Here is a 22,500-nt window from a genome sequence, read left to right on the forward strand (position 1 = left end):
TGAAAAGGAAAGAAATATTTGTCCAAATATGTCGCCGACAGAAAGCCGGTAATGGCGAAATCGCAGTGAGCAACTGACAAGTTGTCATATTTTGGGGCCAGAAATTCCTTCTGGAACAACCTCTCGTTTCGAAAATATTGTTAGTGAGATTCTTCTGAAAATTTTATTGGAAATTTTTTGGAAATTCTTTTGAAATTCTAGTTCAGAGGATCTAAATTGCGTATGTGTAGTAGTCTAAAAGTTTGCTTGAAAGTTTTCGACTCGTCTCAGTCAACGTGATGCTCGCTCACGAAATGTGGGCAAATGTCTTTGTTATTGTATAAAATAAATGGATTTCATTGTGCCGTGGGTCTGTACTCTGATAACGCACAGAGGAGGTCAAAAAGTGGTAAGGACGTCAGTCATGCTACTGTCCGTACTTCTTTGTTTTTACCACCTATTGACGTCATTTGTGCGTTATCAGAGTACAGACGCACGGCAAAATGAATCTATTTTCTAATCTATTTTCAATATCGTCATATTTTTCACAAATTGCAATTTCTTTTTAAAATTAATTTATTTATTAAACCCTCCTCTCCCCTAAACGGGATATTTGGCAAACACTTGTTTTCTTCTTCTACATTTTCATACACGAAGTATAAGTCACACTTTGTTCATTTTTAAGTTAGAAAAAGGAGTTATCTAAAGAAGAGTTTAACCCGAGAATCGAACCCGGAACGTCGGATTTCTCCGCGGGAACATTACCACGAGACCGCTGAAGACCCGCTTACAGAAATAATAATTTCTTGGTTAGACATCCTGACCCCCAATATGAAGTCATCAAATTTCATTCCCCCGTTCACGCGTACATTCCAAGACTGCAATACTGATGCCGTTTTAAGAAAGAAAACACAGTTTGTTTAAACAGTAAATCGAACGAATAACTTCTAAGAAGTACTCGACAGTTTGAACAGTGGAAAGTCTGGGGTTCACGGTGAAGATGTTACGCTTCAACGAAAAATTGTGGTAATCAGTCATCCAAAGTTAATGATTACATCGACAAATACATCCCGCGTGAACGCTTCAGGCGTCTTGTTAAGTAAATCATCTTAGGTGAAGGGTAAAGAAACATTACATTTGTAAACATCGGCCGAGTTGAGTCGAGTGTCTGATCGAAATTAAAAGCCCAATGGAAAAGAAAATTTCCGTAATTTACAAAAGGACAAAATTCAACCAGGGTAGGTGTTGACTCGGAGCACAAAAGAAATCACCACCATTTGTCTAAACAGCTATTGCCGGCTCAATTTGATTTCCAACAAACAGCGATGGTAAAAAATCCTGAAACTGGAACGTAAACGCACTCTCAGTGCAATTCGTCTGTTCAGTGTTACCACGACAGTGAAAGTAGACGATAAAACAACAAGACTTGAATAACCTGACCAAAAATACTGTTCTTATTTCCTTTGCCTGCAGTTTCCTTTCTGGATATTTATATTCGAAGTGAGGGTTGTAGTGACCCGGGTATTACTCCAGGGACATGTGGTGTTGCTTACATCGAGCTGAATGGACAGGATCACTCGCCTCACGGTAGAGGACACAACGTTGTTGTTGTGGACGCCAAGACAGGTTTGTAGCAACTTCTTAAGAGTGTATCGGTATAATATCTGTAAGGTATTTATTGTGCCATGTGCCGCCTAAGACGCGAACAAAAGACCTTTATTCTGGTGGGTCTACGTTTAGCTATGGAAACAGCATTGCAGTCATCCAGAAACGGTATATCTAATGGGATCTGTTAGAGCAGTAAGGTCAGAGGACTGATCACAGTAAAGATAGCGCTATCCCGTGTAGCGTTTCTTCTAGTGCTGTAAATTTGTGAACAGTATAGCAGAGGAATAATTCATGGAAGACATGATGGAGGAATTGTAAATATATATATACAGCCTGGTCCAAAATGACAATATATTCTTCAGAGGACAGAGTACATCCAGCTCTGATATCAAATTAAAGGGGCAGAGTCACCTATTTTTAGTGTCACTTTGAATAGCCTAAATATATATTTGTATCGGAGAAAACTTGGAAATAATGGTTCGGTTTTGTTAACAACAGCACTGCTAGTGAACAGAAACTATTATTAACTATCTTTGGCTGTGGATGGCTAGGATGAAAAAGTCATAAGTACGTAAATTATGATCATCCGGGTGAGTGTAGTCCTGAGAAGGACTGTTTGTGGTGACTTTGACTGACGTTTCGACAACCTGAGCGGAAGTCATCTTCAGAGTCAAGTGAGTTGTGGAACGTCAGTAGGTGGTATATATACGTCTCTGGTTATTAACCTGATTGGTCAACGAAGTCCAGATGTTATTGGTCGTTTGTCAGTAAGCCGTGATGTTATTGGCTGTGAAGACTGTAAAAAGTGATTGGTGCGTTAAGGATTAAAAAGGATTGATGAAAAAGGATTGTAATTTGAAAAGATTGGCCAATTTTTACAAGTTTTTCCTTTGTATCTCAGAGAAATTATTAAAAAACTGATTACAGTTTGTTCCTCCTCCGAGAAATTTCTTAAAATATTCCTCTCCGTGCTCGAAGAGCAATTTCGTGTTAGAGGAAAGATTCGTTTTTTCTTAATATTCGACAGCTTTGACTCAGTGACAGTGCCCCTTTAAAGAAGCTCCAGCAGCATTCTTTAAAAGTGAATGACTTTTCTACCATCCTTTTTTAGTTGGTAATGCTATATATTTTTGTATGTTATCTCCATGTAAACTATTTCCTTACCTGTTAATACTTAATTTAACGAAAATGCATGACTCCGGAGTCCTGTATTCCGGGGGGGGGGATACTCCCGTATATGGGCTAGATAGGTATGTGCCGCCCGATAGGGTATGGTTTTTGAGGGTCTCGATCCTTGAATAGGGTATCATTTTTGCACGTGTTGGCATTGTGTTCTCGGTGTGATCCTTAGATAGGGTACCTAAGTTGAATCAGCTAAAATTCAAGTGCGTCGAGTGGAGAATGGGGAGGAAACGCTTAATTTTCTCGCGCCTGCGGCACTCGCCGCCAATACTCTTAGCGCGCAGAGGCAATTCCGCTTGCTCCGCAGCAGCATAACACTGTCACAACAGTGAACAAACTTCTCCGAAAGATGTTCCATGATTATGATAACATATTATTTAAATAGGCTTTCTCTAGGATTCTATGCTTGATGTTTAACTTCCGATGTCACAGGAACGAAATAAAGCCGTTCACGACATTAAATTCTTAGTTTTTGTTTTTCCCTTGAGTAGGGTGTCATTGTTCGAGTTTGGGCCTGAAATAGGGTATCAATTTTCGTTTGTCTCATCCTTAATTAGGGTCAGGGTTTAAGATACAAAATATTAACGGCAGACTGATCCCAACGGCGGAGGTGACGAGCTTGATAGAACAAACAACAAAAGCTAGAATAACTGAAATATATTTGTTTTTTTTAAAAAAACAAATTTTTTTGCCCGATATTTCGGTTTGCAATACAAACCTTCCTCGGGGGCTGAACGAAAAAGAAAAGTGAGAAACATAAAAGGATCGTTACAAAGAAGAGAAGATTTAAAATATAAAATACATGACAATGATTGGTTTAACAACCTGGGCGGCGCACACCTATCCGAAATTTATGGGAGTTACCCACCCCCCCCCCCCCCCCCCGGTCCTGTATTTACCAGCATGGCTAGTTTATATTGATCAATTTAAACCAGCCATGCTTAAAGGGGGACAAGAACATAGCTTTCTTAACATTTAAATCGAATTTACAGTGGCAGATACATCCATCTGAAGTAGATACAAGTTAAAACGCGCCTTTTAACATGTTAATATAACAATAAAAAAAACTTAAAAATAATTTAAGCAAAATGCTCCCCCGTCTCTGCTCCCCCCACCCCCTACCCCCCTCATTGGGGTACAGTTACTGGGCGCAGAGTCTCTACAGAGTCCCACCCTCACCGGTCCACCCGCCGAGGGAGCTCCGAAAACTTGATGATGCTGAAAACATTATATATAGGACGCGACAGCGTCTTTCCCTCCCATGTGGGACACATTTTCTTAGACGTGCCCGAGGCACGGCCTCGTTTTGGTGCGAAGCCTGTTTTCGTCCTATAACGTCATAAAATCACTTTTTTCGTTCACAACTCTGACAGAAGTCTTGAACGCGTGATTACGTCAAGGATTTTCTTGAAAATGTTCGTCTTAAGGTGGGGGTACACCTGAAAGCCGTTTTCACGCCGCTTAAAATCGGTCAAATGGAAATATCTTGTTTGCATTTCAAGCAACACAAAAACCCTCCATTCATAACACAAATCAGTGATTTGGGGTGATTTATGAATTTTTGGGTGATTTTTAGGTATTATAAGAAGGAAATAATTTTTCTTGAAGGATTGGTAAAATTAAAAGAAATAAGAAATGTTGAAGATTTAGTGAAGTTTTAAAATTAGAATTTGTAGTTAATAATTAATAGACGGATACCAAGTTAGTCCACTAGCAACCTGGGGTGCTTTTGCGTGGTTATCGACTGTCTGTTAGTGTTCCAAAAATCATTTTCTTTCTTCTATCCATTCTTAAAACCTCTTCAAATTTCACTCAAATTCAGGTAAAGCCCCACCTTAATTGGATGTATCCTGTAAAAATATTTGCCTAGATAATACACGCTCACCCAAACTCTACGACATAAAACCTTAAAGAATAATTGATTTGAAGCCATTTTTTCTGTACAGGACTTGTGCTCGAGGCCAAGGCGTTTGATACTTTGGGATATATCGAATCTGCGAACAGTTTGAAAGACTATCTTAACGGCATAAATGGGGAGTACGTACTAATTTGCTGCTTGAATTTGTTTTTTACGGGTTAATATCGTTTTTCATAACTTAGGCCACCCTGACAATATTGATTTCTCTCACTGTAGTAAATTGGTCTTGGTGGCTATTCAAGATGAAGGATCACGTAACATATCACCCGCTATCCCTGCTTTCGAAAAACTGGGTGCTATAAATCTCAAATTCGAATACAGGGGATCATTTGCATTTGTGGCCTACGCACTAGCAAAGGGGGCGACGAGGATTGCACAAGAACAGCAAACTGAAGGAAGAGGCCCCAGTGAGATTAATTTGAAAATTCCTCTGACACAAAGCCAACCGGGTAAGAATGTGTAATTTGACTTAATTATTTTTTCTATTTACCATTGGATTTCAGGTTAATAAGTAAAACGAATACAGGGATCACTGGCAGACATTTATAAAAAAATTGTTTTCAATGGCTCAAAGCTATCTTGATAACTCGAACTAAGTCTATTGGAACAGGAGACTAGAGCTACCCTTTACTTGTGTGCTTGGATTGAACAACACTGAATCCTTCCAAGGCACCAGAGAACGAAGAAACATTAACATACTAAGTGTCTGTCAACAGCTGTCTAGCAGCTATTTTGGTTAAGTTCTTCAGTATATATTAAAATTTTCCAGCTCTCGCCTGGTGCAGTTTTGCAACCGAATAGGCGATGGCAAAAACATTCCAAATGGAATGTAAACGCACTCTTAGTGCTATTCATCCGTTCAGTGTTGCCAAGACAGTGAAAGCGGACAACAAAGCAACAAGACTTGAATACTAATAAGATTAAATTTAGAAATACAGTTGACTATAAAAATTAGCGAGAAAAAGGAACGACGTTTCGGTGTCATCTTGCCACCATTATCAAGTAAAGAATGCAACAGAAAAGATAATTTATACAGAAAGTAAACGTGTGAAATAAAATAAATTAAATTACGACTAAAAGTAACTGTCCGGTGTTCATTAGAGAGGTGTTATAAAGTGAGAATTATGTCCGTTCACTGGGTTAGACAAATGGTTTCGCGCGAATGGAGTCTGACTGGGTGTTTAGACTCGGTTCCTTCTTGCGGACACAAAGCATTTCAAAGATTAAGCAATTAAGCTTTCCCTGACATTTCTTCAGGATGGTGAAGTTGCTTGTCAGGGCTGAGTTGCTCGAAGCATGGTTAGCGCTAACCATTGGTTAGAGGTATTAAAACCTATAGGTTGTCATGGTGTTTAACCTGGGTTAGCGCTAACCATGCTTCGAGCAACTGGGCCCAGGTCGTTAATTGTGTGAACTTGGTGATCATTCTTCAGGTGTTTCCCAGTGAACGGACATAACTCTCACTTTATTATCTTTTCTGTTACATTCTTTACTTGATAATGGTGCCAAGATGACACCGAAACGTCGTTTCGTTTTTTTCGCTTATTTTTATGGTCAAAAGACTTGAATAGCCTCTCAATACATACTTTTCTTATTTCTTTTGCCTGCAGTTTCCTTGCTGGATATTCATATTCGAAGCGAGGGTTGTAATGACCTAGGCATTACTCCAGGGACATGTGGTATTGCTTACATAGAGCTGAATGGACAGGATCACTCTCCTCGCGACAGAGGGCATAATGTTGTTGTCGTAGACGCCAAGACAGGTTTGTAGCAACTTCTAAAAAGAGTATCGATAATATCTTTAAAGTCATTATCGTGCCATGTGCCGCCCACGACGCGAACAAAAGCCTTTTACTCTGGCATGCATCTCTCAAAACTCATAAAAGCTTTTCTCAGCTCCCATTAAAGCTCCCAGAAATTATTTTTGGTGTTTCTCAAAGCATGCGAACGTTGCGTACCCGAGAAAAGTCGCGTCATTTTCCCACGACAATTCCCGGGTGCTAAAAAGCTCCCAAAATGCGTTTTCGGGAATTCTGTTACAGTTAAATGGTTGTATCGTGTTACTATTATCAAGAGAAAAGGTTATCCAAAACGAGAGGTTGAGTTAATTGACAGATACTGGGCTTGACTCAAGCTAAAAATGTGTAAAAACCAACAGAAAATCTCTCAAAATCTCACATAACAGGCAGGCATGCGTTCGTGCGCGCAAGAACTTCGTGTGGATAAACTTAAAAATTTTGTTCATTTTATTAAATTTACGATAGTAAATCTTGCAAATCAGTTATTTTCAGTTAAACTTTTAAAGAATGACGACCGACAAGGTAAAAGAAGTGAAAGTTGTACTTAAAAACCTTGAATTTTTAGATATCATAGACCAAATTAAGACAATTTCATAGAGTCGTCAGCGGTTCGCGTATTGCCGAGTTAAATGGGTTAAATTTTTATAAATATAAGTGTAAAACGGTACAATTAATATTGTCTCCTTTAACGTGAATGGGTTGAGAAGCAGTTCAACTTCAAAACCCACAAATGTAGTCCGAAATGTTTTTAAACTGAAATTGGCCCAGTTACTCGCCGAGATTGCAAAAAACTGTAAACTCATTGTGCTCGATTTCGTTCTTTAATAATTATTAGGGAGCTTAAGCATCGACGACGAATGAGACGACGACGACGGAAGTATGACGTCATGTCTGTAAAAGACTGGGTAGCGGGTTTCGTTCTCGGAGGGAAAAATAAAAACCTAAGCAAAAGCCCCAAACGAAGACGACCTTAAACCTCTCGTTGGAATATGTCGTTTAGAGATATGTGGACTCTTCTTCTCCTGATGCAAAATGATGGTGCGATTGATGATGAAGAATTCATATTACTGTATCTTCGAGCAAACTCTCCAGTTCTGATATTTCCACATGAATTCCTGACGCTTTCTCCTCGTCCCGTAATTTTTAGGGCTTGTTTTGCAGTCAAGAGAGAGTACCTGTCACAGTTCATTCAAAGCATCACGAATTTACTTCCGGCCGTCGTCGTCCTGTCGTTCGTCGTCGATGCTTAAGCTCCCAATTTTAAGAAGCTGAACTTAACCTTATTTTATTATAAAATAGAAAGCTTTCACTAACGATCTCTAACTCTCCATACAGTGGACACAGGAAAGATACCTACGTCGTATTTTTCCGGAAAACTTTCATCAGACAATGCCAAGCTGCAAATGTGATAAGCCAGTTTTTTGCAGTACTACTTATTTTTCATCAGCCTCAACTACGCAATTTTTAGTTCATAGTAATGCGGTGTCTGAGGACGCTATTACTTGCTCAGTACCAAAACATCCAACTTGCTTTTTTTGTGGGGTTTGCGAGCAACGTTTTCAGTTCATTCAAACGAGTAGCCAATAGTATCATGGAAACTTTGACAAGTCATGTCAGTTCGACAGATAAATGGAAACATTGAGAAAACAACAACGGTGATTTTAAAAGGTCAAAATTAAAATAAAAATCAAACATCAAAAAGCGCCCCGAAATGTTTTCGGACCCGAAAAGTTCTCGGGACTTCGGAGAAAAGCACGCCAGGTCTACTTTTAGCTAGTGACACAGCACTGCAGTCATTCAGAAACGGTATATCGAAAACGATCAGTTACAGCAGGAAGGCCAGAGGACTGATCACGGTAAATATAATGTAGCGCTCTCTCGTGTGAACAGTGATGCCATGTAGAAGAACAACAGTCCAGATGAGAAATAAAAAACGAATTGTAGAGACACAGTTTGGTCTGAAATGACAACATATTCCTTAGGCGTCATAGTTCGTCCAGCTCTGATATCAAAGAAGCTCTGGCAATTTCGTGTATTTTTGTGTGTTACTTGAATGTAGACTATGCCCTTGCTGTTTAATTCAACGTCAATACAGGGCTTCAATTAAACCAGCCCTGCTGATTTAGCTTAAAAATTAGCCTGAAAAGACACTCGCTCTCATGAAGCAAATTGGTTATACAGAAGCTCGGGGAAGAGTTTCAACATGTCTTGGGATTGGAGGTAGTGCTCACCTGAACTCTATAAGAGGAAAGCTTAAAAACAATTAATTTGAAGCCATTTCTCTGCACAGGATATGCGCTTGAGTCCAAGGTGTTTGATACCCATAAAGATAACTCATCCGGTAGCAGATTAAGAGACTATCTTGACGGAATAAATGGGGAGTAAGTACTAAGTTACTGTATGAATTTCTTATTTCCAAGTTAAGATATATCGTCTATGATAACTTAGGCTGCGCTGATAATATTCATTTCTTTCACTATAGTAAAATGGTCTTGGTGGCTATTCAAGATGAAGGATCAAATTACATATCACCAGCTATCCCTGCTCTCAAAAGACTAGGCGCTACAGATCCCATATTGACCGAAAACAGGGGATCATTTGCATTTGTGGGGTACGCACAAGCAAACAGACCGACGGGGATTGCGCAAAAGTGGAACAACGCCGGGGAAGGCCCTAGTGAGATTAATTTGAAAATTCCTCTCACACAAAGCCAACCAGGTAAGGATGTGTGATTTGACTGGATTTGCAACAGCATACCCTCTTGATTTTATTTTATTTATTTATTTATTTATTTATTTGTTTGTTTGTTTATTTATTTATTTATCTTTTATTTATTTATTTATTTATTTATTTATTTATATTTATTTATTTATTTGTTTGTTTGTTTATTTATTTATTTATCTTTTATTTATTTATTTATTTATTTATTTATTTATATTTATTTATTTATTTGTTTGTTTGTTTATTTATTTATTTATTTATTTATCTTTTTATTTATTTATTTATTTATTTATTTATTTATTTATTTATTTGATAAAAAACGAGTTAGAGAAACATTTTATCAAGAAAATTAACGATAATAAAACAGCATGACGTTTCGACGACTTCATATCGTCATTGTCAAATGAGTAAAATGAAAAATAACGGAAAGGCATATTTATAGGTATTGAAAGTGAGAAAACAAATTATCATGAAAGCATTCAGGTAAAGAGTTTGGCGCGAATGGAATCCGCTTGCGTTTCAGTTTCGGTCTTTTGTTCTTGATCCACAGTATTTCATAGACCAAACATTCAAATTTGTCACTGCATTTCTTTATGACTTTAAAGTTCTTAATTAAGTTGTTAGGTGTTAAACTATGCGCGTCCCTGAACTATTTTCCGATCACAGAATGTTTATGCTCCTCAACGCGTTGATGGAGGTGGCGGCAAGTGTACCCAATATAATTTGTATCACACAAATCACATGTGAATTTATATACTACACTTTGCTGGTTGATCAGGGGAGGCTGCCATCTGATCTGATCATCTGATCTGGTCTGTGACTCTCAGGGTACTCGGACTGAGACCCAGCGTTGAATTTTAGAGCCTTTCTTCAGAAAGTAACAGTCTCTGGCCGTAAAAATTAGGTCTTGGGAATGATTTCCAGTCGGTCAGGGTAAAATTACTATGGCATCCCGCTAACTGGAATTCGATTAACTCGAAGTCCCCCCTAACTCGAACAAAATCCGATTTCTCCTCGATTCACCCGATTATTTTCAGTTATTTACTATCATCTAACTTTAACTCGCTTAACTCCAACTCCTTGCTAACTCAAATCAATTTTACTTTTCCATGGCTCAACGTTAACCTGATTACTTATATTGCAGCAAGATGCTAGAGATAGCCTTAAATTGTTTCCTTGGATTTGAACCCAAGGTATAAAGAAGAGAAAGAAACATTTAGATATATGTATTCATCAGCAGCTGTCATGTGCATCTGGTTAATTTTTATTTTAAGTTCATATTTAAAAACTTCAGAAAGTTTTCCAAAAGTAATCCTCAGGAGGGTTAGAGTTGTATTCGCAAGAGACAATTTGTAGAGATTTCCGGAGTGTAGATAGGAGTGATTGGCGCTTTCGTTGCGAATAATAATAATAACTTTACTAACGTGTCAAGAAATGTAGCTGAGGGGGAAGTCCCCTCTACTAATAGTAGATACCTAACTAAATTCTAGGTAAAAAAGAATTAAAATTCACATCGTAAACCATATTAATTCATAAAATTTCGTACATCAATCGCAAAAATCATGTAAACCCCGGTCATTCTCGTCATAGGTTGCAGCCTCGACAGTTACTGATATTTGCGGCTAGGGCAGTAAGGTCCTGATTACGTATGACTCTTTTAAATTGCCTCAGAGAGGGTTGATATCTACTGATTAATAAGTGGATAGCGTTTATTCTTGCACTGGTTGCTTTTAACCGCAACAGTCAAACTGAGATATAAAGTACACTATTGTTTGAAACTGAAATGGTTATGAAAAACTATCGCAAACGATCGCTGGAAATGCACGACTTACAATTCTGTAGAATTATCCACACTCTTGACACATCTTTAGGCGGTCCCGCTTGACTGAGAAGCGAGTGTTTAAATACTTGAGGCCTAGCTATTTGCATAACAGTTCCAGACCTTTCGCGTTTACTTTCGCTCCAAAACTAAGTCCTACAGTAAGTGCAAATCAAGGAGAGTAACGATACACCGAAGTAGGGACGTGTCGTGAGTGAAGTGTTATTAATTATTGATAGCTACGACATTCTTAAAGTGCACCTAACCCCAAATATTTTTTTCCAAAAAAATCTTCACACTTTGGTGATTATCTCTGCGAAAGACCTTTTTGAATTGGTTAAATCTTTTAGACCAACTTAAATACGGAAAATCGCCACCATATTGGTTCAGTGGCTGGTTCACTTGCAGCACTGTACTATGTTAATGACAAGGTTAGTAATTTTGAAGTCCAATTTGAACGTAATTTGACACACGCTTCCCTGCCTCACTATATGCCCAGAAGGATGATGTGCAGTCCTTTGTGAGCAACTCATTCTCGGCGAAGTTCATTTATCGAGACCCAGGCATTCGTTGAAAACAAAGTTGAATTCAAATCGGACGCCATTTTTGCTGCGGACTAGCCGTGACACTGGAAAGTCATAAGAAAATCACTGTCAAAACCTGGGCACGAGTATTACGATTTGCCTGACTGGGGGAATCCACCTGAAACCTCTGGCTTGCAACAAACAACACATACCCCCTCCCGAGTAAGTGCAGTTTTGTACCAGCTAGCCGAACATGGCGTGACATGTAAACACGCAAGAATCCAATTCCTTGAGTTCTACACTGCCCTTTAATCGGTCCTTTAGAATACGTTCGAGGTCTTCGTTGCCCTTCATCTCCTCCTGGTATCTAGCTGTCCATTCTGCATCCGCCAATAGGTCGCCAGAATAAGAAGCAGCTTCATCATCGCTAGGATCACTCCAGGTTTGCGGTGATCCCTATGTTGGTACGCTTAATAAATCCTGTTCTGAGTCATCTGAATCAAAGCTAGTCTCCAAATCCAATAGCGTTGAAGACATTGTAAATTTCAGCAGAATTGTGATTGCTATGGAACCCGAATCGAACGAATTTTGTTACAGAAAGACTTTGAGAGGTTGAAAATAAAGAGAACTCACTGGGAATCACTTAAGCGTTGTTCTCGACTTGACGTCACAATTCCACTCTCCCCAGATCCCTTTTACGCGGTCGTGAACCACTCGGAACTCAACTTCAACGGGGCAAAAAAAGGCGAAGATTTAGCCAAGTCAAAAACGTTTTTCGCAGTAATACGCACCAAAATATGACGATTTCTATGTAGAAACTGCCTCTATTGTTCTCTACTGTCTATCCTGTTCATTCATTATAAATATAAACACAAACGTCAGTGAGGATAAGAAGATAAATTACTTCTTATTCTTCCCCTCCCCCTCCCCCCTCTAGTACAAACACTCGTAGAGCTTGGGATACCTGTTGAAATTCGCTAAACGAAGAAGAATTCGAAATCCGGTCATTTCTCAACTTGTGGCCTCACGGCATAAGTGAAAACACCCAAAAACGTCAGTCGATAAATGTCAAAACATAGCGGACTGACTTGTCTAGATGTTTAATCTTTATTGAATTAATTGATAACATGTGTAAAGTCTGGAAACGGTGATCTCTCAATACTGGAATGATAAAATTGTAAGTTCATTTTTCCAGTCATTTAAGGATACGAACTTTCCACAAACCATATTCATTTGTAAGCTCAAAAATACAAGTAATAAATATTATCGAGGCGATGGCGGGAATTCTTTTCTTTCGACTCACCCGGCGACTGATCACTATGAACGCAAAGAGAATGTAGAAATAAATCTTAATAACCAGGGACAAGCTCGAGAGGCTGATCAAAATGTTCCAAATAGAGATTTAGGAAATTATCGTTCCATTCGATGCTGTACCGGAAATTTCGGAAATTTTAGCTTAATGGATTACTCCACAAAGTTCTTTAAAAGGGAGTATTTCTGATTACTAAGTTTATTCCGAACGAATTCAAGGTCTAGTGTTTATTGGTTTGTTTCTTGTAGCAATCACAAATGCAAAGTGATCACTCAATCTGAATAAAAGGCAAGTTATATAGTTTCAGAAGGATTGAAACCTTCGAGCGGAAAGACTAACGGTATTTGAAAAGATCTTCACTCTAAGAGATACGAAATAGATTGGTTGGTGTATTTTTGAAAGAAATAGTACAACAGGTCTTGAAGAGAAGAAAATCAATGTACAAAAGGACACCGTTCCGACAAGGGTTGCGTTTGCAGTCGGAGCACAAAACAGACCACCGCCATTTGTCTGAACAGCTATCGCCCAATGTGTTTTTCCAACAAACAGCGATGGTAAAAATATCTACAAATAGAACGTAAAACTGAGCACTCTTAGTGCAATTCATCTTTTCAGTGTTACCACGACAGTATTAGGGGACAGTAAAGCAACAAGACCCATATAACCTGGCCATACCTTGGCAAATACTCTTCTTATTTCTTTTGCCTGCAGTTTCCTTTCTGGATATTCATATTCGAAGTGAGGGTTGTAGTGACCCAGGTATTACTCCAGGGACATGTGGTACTGCTTACATAAAGCTGAATGGACGGGATCACTCGCCTCACGAAAGAGGGCATAATGTTGTTGTTGTGGACGCCAAGACAGGTTTGTAGCAACTTCTTAGAGTGTATCGATAATATCTGTAAAGTAATTATCGGCTATGTGCCGCCTAAGACGCGAAAAAAGACAGATGTACTTTGAGCTACTGTAAGAGCATTGCTGTTATTTAGAAAAGGTGTATCCCTGAATGTGATCACTTACAGCAGTAAGGTCAGGAGACTGATCACGGTAAAGATAACGAAGTGCTCTCTCGTGTAGTTTATCCAGTTTCTTACTGTCAAACTTTGAAAAGTGATACCATATAGAAGAACAATAATTCATATAAGACATAAAGAAGGAATTGTTAAGGCACAGTTTGATCGGAAATAACAATACATTCCTTAGGCGACAGAGGACATCCAGCTCTGATATCAAAGAAGCTCTAGCAAACGTCTTTAAAAGTGAATGAGTTCTCTTCCATGCTTTTTAGTTAGCAATTTTGTATATTTTGTGTGTTATTTCAATGTAAACTATGTAATATTTAATTTAACGCAAATACACCACTCCATCTAAACCAACCCTGCCGAATTGGACATTTTCTGTTTAAATATTAGCCTAAGAATTAGCCTACCTAACAGTCGGTCTCAAGAAGTAAATTGGTTACGGAAACGCAAGGAAGAGAATGCTTTAAATCTGTTACTACGTAAAGTTTTTGCATGTCTGTATTTGTAAGTTCTTGTTCTTTTCTAAAGTGTTCCTGTATTCGTCTTGTCCCGCCTCGATTGGGTTTGCAAAATTTGCGGGACAAGCCATACATTCGTTTTTCAAATAAATTGTTGTTTGTTGTGTTTGTTTGTTGTTAGAGTTTCAACATGTCTTGGAATTGGAGGTAATGCTCATTTGAACTCTATAAAAGGAAACCTTAAAAATAACTTACTTGAAGCCATTTTTCTGTACAGGATTTGTGCTCGGGGCCAAGGCGTTTGATACTTTTGGAGATCCCTACTCTGGTTACAGATTGAAAGACTTTCTTAACGGCATAAATGGGAAGTAAGTACTAAATTACTCCATGAATTTGCTTTACATTTTTTTTTTTTTATTTTCGCACTTTCTCTTATGTTAATTTTAGCGCCAACACTACTTTAAATACTTTTCAAAATCTACATTTTTTTCACAAGTTACCTTGACAATGGTGTCATGATGACACCAAAACGTAGGTTTTTATCGTTCGTTTTTGCTTGTTTATGATTTTTTATCCACTGGTTAATATCATCTATAATACCTTGGACCACGCTGACATTATTTAAAATTTCTTTCACCATAGTAAAATGGTCTTGGTGGCTATTCAAGATGAAGGATCAAATTACATATCACCAGCTATCCCTGCTCTCAAAAGACTGGGTGCGACAGATCCCATATCGACCGACTACAGGGGATCATTTGCATTTGTGGGGTACGCGCAAGCAAACAGACCGACGGGGTTTGCGCAAGAGCAGAACAATGCAAGGAAAGGCCCCAGTGAGATTAATTTGAAAATTCCTCTCACACAAAGCCAACCAAGTAAGGATATGTGATTTGCCTGGATTTGCAACATACCCTCAGAACTTTTGGCTTATATTAACTTCTCTTAAAAAATGAAGGCCTTTTTTGTTGTTGTGTCTTTTTGTTTTCTATTTTTTATTTATTTATGTATTCATTCATTTATTTTCTCTTTGTTTGTTTTTGTTTTTGATTTGCATTCTCCATTGGAATTCAGGAAATCAAGTAGAAAGAATACTGAGATCATTAGCAGACGTTATAAAGATATAGTTTTCTCCTCCTACTACTCCTCCCCTACGCCGCCACTCTCCCCCCATCCCCCCTTCCTGCTTGTTTAGCCTATTGTTTTGCTGAGTTAGTCCCATGTGGAACAAACCACAGAAGAAAAATCCCTTTTTTAATTCAGAGCGCTGTGAAGGCAGAAAGAGGACAGGAGGCCTAGGTTTTTCTTTGTTTGGTCTTCAGGAGCAAAGTTTTCCTGAGGTCATGAGTCAGCCGGTCCAGTGATGCAAAAAAGTGCTATCTTCCCTTCATAATAATAATAATAATTATGATTGTTATTAGTAGTAGTAGTAGTAGTAGTAGTAGTAGTAGTAGTAGTAGTAGTAGTAGTAGTAGTAGTAGTAGTAGTAGTAGTAGTGAGGGGGGCACCGGTTAGTCCTCTTTTTTGCGGTGGTTTCTCCTTAATACGCGGTGGCATACATTATCGCCGATGACGTCACCGTCTATTGTCTTGCTCACTCATTATACGATGACGTCATATTTTATTTTAGCCTTACCAACAGGTTATGAACTGGTTTGACAGGTTTATCAATGATGTCATGCTCTATTACGGCAGTCATGGGCGGTATCACCGGTTAGACAGGTTTTTGGAGTTATTTTTGGATACATGACATCATATAGTACATACATAAATGCTTTATTGTATAGCTCCTCTTTGGAGGCCCTTCCGCCATACGTGAAAATAAAAATGAAAATAATGAAAACTATTTACATTTAGATGACAAAATAGAGAAAAAAATTACGATTAAAAATATATGAATTGAAAAGATTCTTAAAAAAGTCTCTTTTTCAAAACGCTAAGACTTTCCGTGTTTCTAATATGCTTCGATAAATTATTGTAGGTTTTTTTTGCTCCACCGAAGGTGAAAGCCCTTCAGCCTTTCGCAAGCCTACACTTGGGTAGTGTGAGGTCATTATTTTGCCTGGTGTTCCTTTGGTGAATTTTTGAACGGTGTTGAAATCGTTCTCGAAGATAACCGGGAGTTAGGTTGTTCATTCATTTGTATACAGTAGTCTATTTTCACTGTCCGTAAGCGTATGAAAAAGCGATTACTGCCAAGCACATTATTCACGAATTGTGAGTTTCAGTAGTAATCATACATTTTGATACTATTTTGGATGGATTTGATCGAGATTATGTGATTTTGTTAGTTATAAAAGGTGAAATCAGACATCAGACATCAGACGCGTGTTTCGATTCACGCACCGTTACTTAAGCTATTGTGTTAATTAAGTTGAGCTTTGTCGGGGATTAAACAGTAAAAACAGTCTTTTGTTGTCTTTGATTATCACATTGCTCAGAATAAGAATATCACGGTTGATCGATTCCTGGCTGCTTAAATTAATTTGCATGTTAAGTTTGGCGTGCACTGAAAAAATAAAACAGGCTCAGAATTTACTGAAAATTCTTTATTTAAATCGTTCAACAATTCGAGTACAAAAAGTTCTTATTACAGCGTTAATCATCTTTATCCTCTTAATCGCTAGGGGGATAGAATGTCATTTTGATGTCCTTTCATCCTTGTGTGTGATTGCTCCACAATCATAACATCGACGGAGAGATTTCTTCGCGTGCTTTCGTTCAAGAGGAATCTTGTGATCACATATAGGGCAAACTTTACAGTTATCTTCCCAAAAGCACTTAGGACATTTCATGACTACGGTATCATATCCATGTGAACTGTTGCAGTGTCGGCACGGATCATGAACTTTTGCCTGAGCTATCGTTGAATTTTCAACTGAGTCGCTACTATTCTCGGCCTCTTCTTCCCAATCACTTTCCAGGTCGCTGTTATGAGACTCTTCAGGTTGACTATTTTCAGAACTGGTTTCCTCCTCTTCACTGCTGTCCGACAAGTCGTCATCATTAGCCTCATTACCTGATTCTTCCTCTTTATCCTGGTATCCTCTTTCTTTTTCTAACAACTCGCTTAGAAGTTTTTTATTTTTGATCAGTCGCTTATTCACTCCGAGCTCTGCCAGTCCATCTAGGAAAGTATTGAGCGCACCGGGTTTGGCGACATCTTCGTTATGAGGGAGTAACACATACTCGACCACCTCTGAGATGTTTTTTACTGGTATTGCGCGCTGGTTTCGGAGTAACACTCCACTAGGTGTCCAGTACAAGATATTTTTAGAAGCGGCCATACTATGCAATAGTTCAGAAGCGTGCTTTCTGGAAACGGCGTTGGAAAGGTTGTTCAAGACATCTTTTATCCGGGGTTTTTTCATCGTCACTTTCCTCATCAGAGGTTGAGTAATCCTCCATTTCACTTTCCTTCTCTTTATCCCAATCCATCTTTCTCTTCATATCGACCAGCACTCGTTAAAAGAGAGACACAAATGACCAAATTTCAGAATCCACGGTCTCTTTTATAACATATGATACCCCAAGCTACTAATTGCAGGGGTCAGTAATTCTTGTATAAACCCACTACCCTCTTGCACAAGGATGCGTTTCTTTGTCTTGTAAGGAACATTTCGCTGAGCAAGATTTAGAAGAGCATCCTTATGCGAACGCAGTATGGCCCTAACTTCTTCAAACACTGGTATCTTTTCTGTAAGTACATTATAAATAACTTGCAATAACGCATGCAACTGTTGTGGAGTAGCTGTTCTTAAGAGAAACTGACGCTGCTTGGAAGAGCAATCAGAAAGGAGCTGAAGAAAACCCCGGTTGTTCTTTAAAACGCGAGACATGATCATGGAATGAGTTTAAGAAAGTAAGGGCGCGTTTTTTTGTCCACAATTCTGGAATAAGAATTGTTGGTACGGAATGCTAGGAATAGCACGGATTGTCTGCCTAAAAAAACGCCCGTCGGTGCTGGCCAAGTAAACATTGTGGAACAAATGTTCCAAAATTATAACCTGATTTTTTCCTTTGTAGAGACGTATTTGAATCCCCAGCACTCATCTCGCCGTCTGCCACCTTGGATTTTAATTCGCAACATTCTGTTCATTCTTCCCATGGGAGCAGAATGGATGGAATGGCATTCTGTCCATTCCGGAATAGGAATGCGGAATAGAAAAACGCGCGCATTTTACATTCTGTCCATTCTCATTGTGAATAAAAAAACGCGCCCTAAGTTCCCCTTTTATTGCGTAGGATGTGGGGGAAGCAATAGACTTGAGGAGAAGGGGAGGTGGAGAAGGGAAAACAATAGAAATGTGGTGGTGGTGGTGGTGGTGGAGTTAAAACAATAAAAACGTTGTGGTGGAGGTGGGGGCCGTGGCGGTGGTGGAGGGAAAACAATAGTAATGTGGTGGTGGTGGTGGAGTTAAAACAATAGAAATGTGGTGGTGGTGGTGGTGGAGTTAAAACAATAGAAACGTGGTGGTGGAGGTGGCGGCGGTGGTGGAGGGAAAACAATAGAAATGTGGTGGAGGTGGTGGTGGAGTTAAAACAATAGAAACGCGGTGGTGGAGGAAAACAATTCACGTTAAGTCTTCGCCGAAATGACATGAGTTGGTTCTGTTCCTTCTGCGAAAAAACCTTTAGTAGAAAAGATAGTATGCAGAGACACGTGATGTCTAAACACCGCAATGCTGGTTTAACTCCCTTCAGAGCTATGCCGTTTTCTGTAGAAAAGTGTCCGCGGTTTCAATTTGTACATCCATTTACTTGTATGTTTGCTGGGATGACCGGATCAGGAAAGACTGTCTGGGTAAAATCTTTGTTGCAACAGGCTCAAAGAGCAATCAACCTACCACCAGAGAGGATTGTTTGGTGTTATTCGCAGTGGCAGCCCGCTTATCTAGAATTGATGGCAACAATCCCAAACATAGAATTTGTCAGAGGTATTCCTTCCAATCTAGAGCATGACTCCTATTTTGACATCCGCCAAAGCAAATTAATGGTGATCGATGATCAGATGGCTGACGCCTGTGAAGACAAGGGAATCGTCAACCTGTTTACAAGAGGATCCCATCATCGCAACCTAAGCATAATTTACATCCTGCAGAACTTATTTCATCAAGGTAAAGGCAGCAACAAAAGACTGCTTTTACTGTTTAATCCCCGACAAAGCTCAACTTAATTAACATAATAGCTTAAGTAACGGTGCGTAAATCGAAACATGCGTCTGATGTGTGATGTCTGATTTCACCTTTTATAACCAACAAAATCACATAATCTCGATCAAATTCATCCAAAATAGTATCAAAATGTATGATTACTAATGAAACTCACAATTCGTGAATAATGTGCTTGGCAGTAATCTTCTTCATACGCTTACGGACAATGAAAATAGACTACGGTTATCTTCGAGAACGATTTCAACACCGTTCAAAAATTCACCAAAGGAACACCAGGCAAAATAATGACCTCACACTACCCAAGTGTAGGCTTGCGAAAGGCCAAAGGGCTTTCACCTTCGATGGAGCAAAAAAAATCTACAATAATTTATCAAAGCATATCAGAAACACGGAAAGTCTTAGCGTTTTGAAAAAGAGACTTTTTTAAGAATCTTTTCAATTCATATATTTTTAATCGTAATTTTTTTCTCTATTTTGTCATCTAAATGTAAATAGTTTTCATTATTTTCATTTTTATTTTCACGTATGGCGGAAGGGCCTCCAAAGAGGAGCTATACAATAAAGTATTTATATATGTACTATATGATGTCATGTATCCAAAAATAACTTCAAAAACCTGTCTAACCGGTGATACCGCCCATGACTGCCATAAGTTAAAAATAGAGCATGACATCATTGATAAACCTGTCAAACCAGTTCATAACCTGTTGGTAAGGCTAGAATAAAATATGACGTCATCGTATAATGAGTGAGCAAGACAATAGACGGTGACGTCATCGGCGATAATGTATGCCACCGCGTATTAAGGAGAAACCACCGCAAAAAAGAGGACTAACTGGTGCCCCCCTCACTACTATTATTATTACTATTATTATTATTATTATTATTATTATTATTATTATTATTATTGTTATTATTATTATTACTATTATTACTATTATTATTATTATATGGTAAACTTCTGGATGCCCAGGAGCAAACCGTAGCAAACCGTAGCCAACCTCGCGAAGACTAAACCGTAAAGACTAATCCCTAACTTCTAATTAAATAAAATAAATAAAATAGAAATGAATCAAATTATAAAACCCTAAAATTACTTTTGGACTAAAATGCTTTGAAAACGTCTAACAATAAAATATAAACTTGTAATATTTTCTTAAAATGATCCTACGCAATAAGGCGTCAAAATCGATTTATGCAATAAAAATCTTATGATATATGGCCTGTTCTCATTATAACGTAGCTGCCTAGTTCAAGATCCTGAAGGATTTTGCAATGCAGAGGAAGCTGCTTAAGACAGACTTTTGCATCTTGAATGCTACTGAGTTGCTCCTATCACCAACTAGCTTCTTGAGTGCTAGCTTCAAGACATCAATTATGATGTTGTACTGTGTCACGTGGTACCCCTAACATCGTTCCTTCAGCTCCGTTCGAAGTGGTGTGTACTTGGTTGTCTTCTCCTCTGCTTTGACTTACTGGTTCTCGATCCACGGGCAACTCATCTCAATAAGCAATACTTTCCTCTTGCGCTTGTCTACTATGGTGGCATCAATTCTGTTCGCCGTAACCAAGTTGCTCTCTGCATATAGAGGAACATCTCAATACGCAGTCGCACGCTTGTTTTCATACATTGGCTTAGGGTTGATTCTGGAGTACCAAGGCTCCTCAGTGTCTATCATATCGAGAGATCTGAGTACCTGGAAGAACAGGATTTTCAGTGCGTTGTTGTGGAGTTCCAGGTACTTAGTTTGCGCAAGCGCAAAGCAACCTGCCAAGATGTGTTGCACGCTCTCTGGTCCTTTGCCACACAGTCGACACCTCTCATCTCCAGTCGCGGACGTTCCCGTTTTCCTACCGTAGAATATCCTTGTTGGTAACAGCTGTTGGCACAGCTCGTGTGCTCCAGCGATCGTGTGTGTGGGTGCAGTTCTCCATTTGTGGAGCCAGGCAAAACATTCCTCCATCTTTAGGCTATCATCCTCCCATCTGCTTCTCGTCAGCTTTCCTTGCAATTCTTGCTGTTGGGTCTTGGTAAGGCAGTTCTTAATTTTCGCTCCGCACACTTCGTGTCCATCCGCAGTATAGCACACAGGTTCGGGGAAATCTAGTTTGAGTTGAAGACCCAACTCTCGTGCACATTTCTGGGCATCCTTGATGATAGAGTGGCGCCCAGTCTGCACTTCCTTCGCTTCAAAGCACCTCACTGCTCCCATGGCTGGATCGGGATTAGAGAACCGCGAAACAGCTGTCTTAATCTTCGTGTTCTTCTATTCTCTCTCAACCGATTTCATCCCTCTCCCATCACATTTCCTAGATAGGTACATCATCGCCGATGAACCTTGAGGATGATTTCCACCACTTTCTCGCCTCCCTAACGAGCTATTGAAGGTCAGCTAAAGGCCATACTTGAGTCCACATCAGATAAGGCTAGAGCTAGACTCTACTATAACCGTAGGATTTGAAGCTACGGTCCGCCCAAGGTACCAAAGAAAGAAAGAAACATCTACATATGTGTCTCGATCAACAACAACAACAACAATACTTTATTTCACCCCATAATTATTACAATAGAAAATAGATGTCATATGAATTTGTCTAATGAAGCCGCTACGTTGTTTATTCCGAACGAGCTTTACGTACTTTTTTGAAGTAAAATGCTTGTTATATTGCGTTTTAGAGGGGAAAATCCTTGGTCACTGGCTTCTGGATGGCAAAGACAAGAACATAAGGTTGGTCAAGAAATTTGCTCAGTAGTTGGCTCTTCATTTCTTGCCTACAATGACTGCCAATTACACTTCCCTTAGTAAGCAGCCGAGTGGCGGTTAACGCTACAAAAATATCAAATATGACATTTCGACGTAATCGACGATCACGACTACCTTTCCAAACCCATTAAGGCCAATTATTTACGAATGACGGTTAAACTACCATCAACCGGTCAATTGACAGTTCAAATCTCGATCGACGGACTAATTTCATGGTTG

The 22,500-nt window shown here is 39.0% G+C and overlaps 1 protein-coding gene across 7 annotated transcripts in view; it reads left to right on the forward strand.

Annotated features, from left to right (window-relative positions):
- Window positions 1-22,500, forward strand: part of LOC146450370 (uncharacterized) — a 75,760-nt gene that overhangs the window by 13,711 nt on the left and 39,549 nt on the right. For 5 of the 7 annotated variants that reach the window (XR_014860307.1, XM_085100386.1, XM_085100389.1 and 2 more), the window contains exons 8-17: window positions 1,453-1,605; window positions 4,716-4,806; window positions 4,904-5,136; window positions 6,298-6,450; window positions 8,777-8,867; window positions 8,969-9,204; window positions 13,574-13,726; window positions 14,620-14,710; window positions 14,985-15,220; window positions 22,194-22,245. Coding sequence is in view for 6 of the 7 variants with exons in the window: in XM_085100386.1 (XP_084956512.1) it covers window positions 1,453-1,605; window positions 4,716-4,806; window positions 4,904-5,136; window positions 6,298-6,450; window positions 8,777-8,867; window positions 8,969-9,204; window positions 13,574-13,726; window positions 14,620-14,710; window positions 14,985-15,220; window positions 22,194-22,245 (1,489 nt within the window). In the remaining variant the exon portion in view is untranslated. The remainder of the gene's footprint in view (window positions 1-1,452; window positions 1,606-4,715; window positions 4,807-4,903; window positions 5,137-6,297; window positions 6,451-8,776; window positions 8,868-8,968; window positions 9,205-13,573; window positions 13,727-14,619; window positions 14,711-14,984; window positions 15,221-22,193; window positions 22,246-22,500) is intronic. The other 2 variants (XM_085100391.1, XM_085100390.1) reach the window with 2 other exon arrangements.

This window comes from Pavona decussata, unplaced genomic scaffold (genome assembly GCF_977016875.1).
Source record: "Pavona decussata unplaced genomic scaffold, jaPavDecu1.1 SCAFFOLD_468, whole genome shotgun sequence".
In the NCBI taxonomy this organism is placed as follows: domain Eukaryota; kingdom Metazoa; phylum Cnidaria; class Anthozoa; order Scleractinia; family Agariciidae; genus Pavona; species Pavona decussata.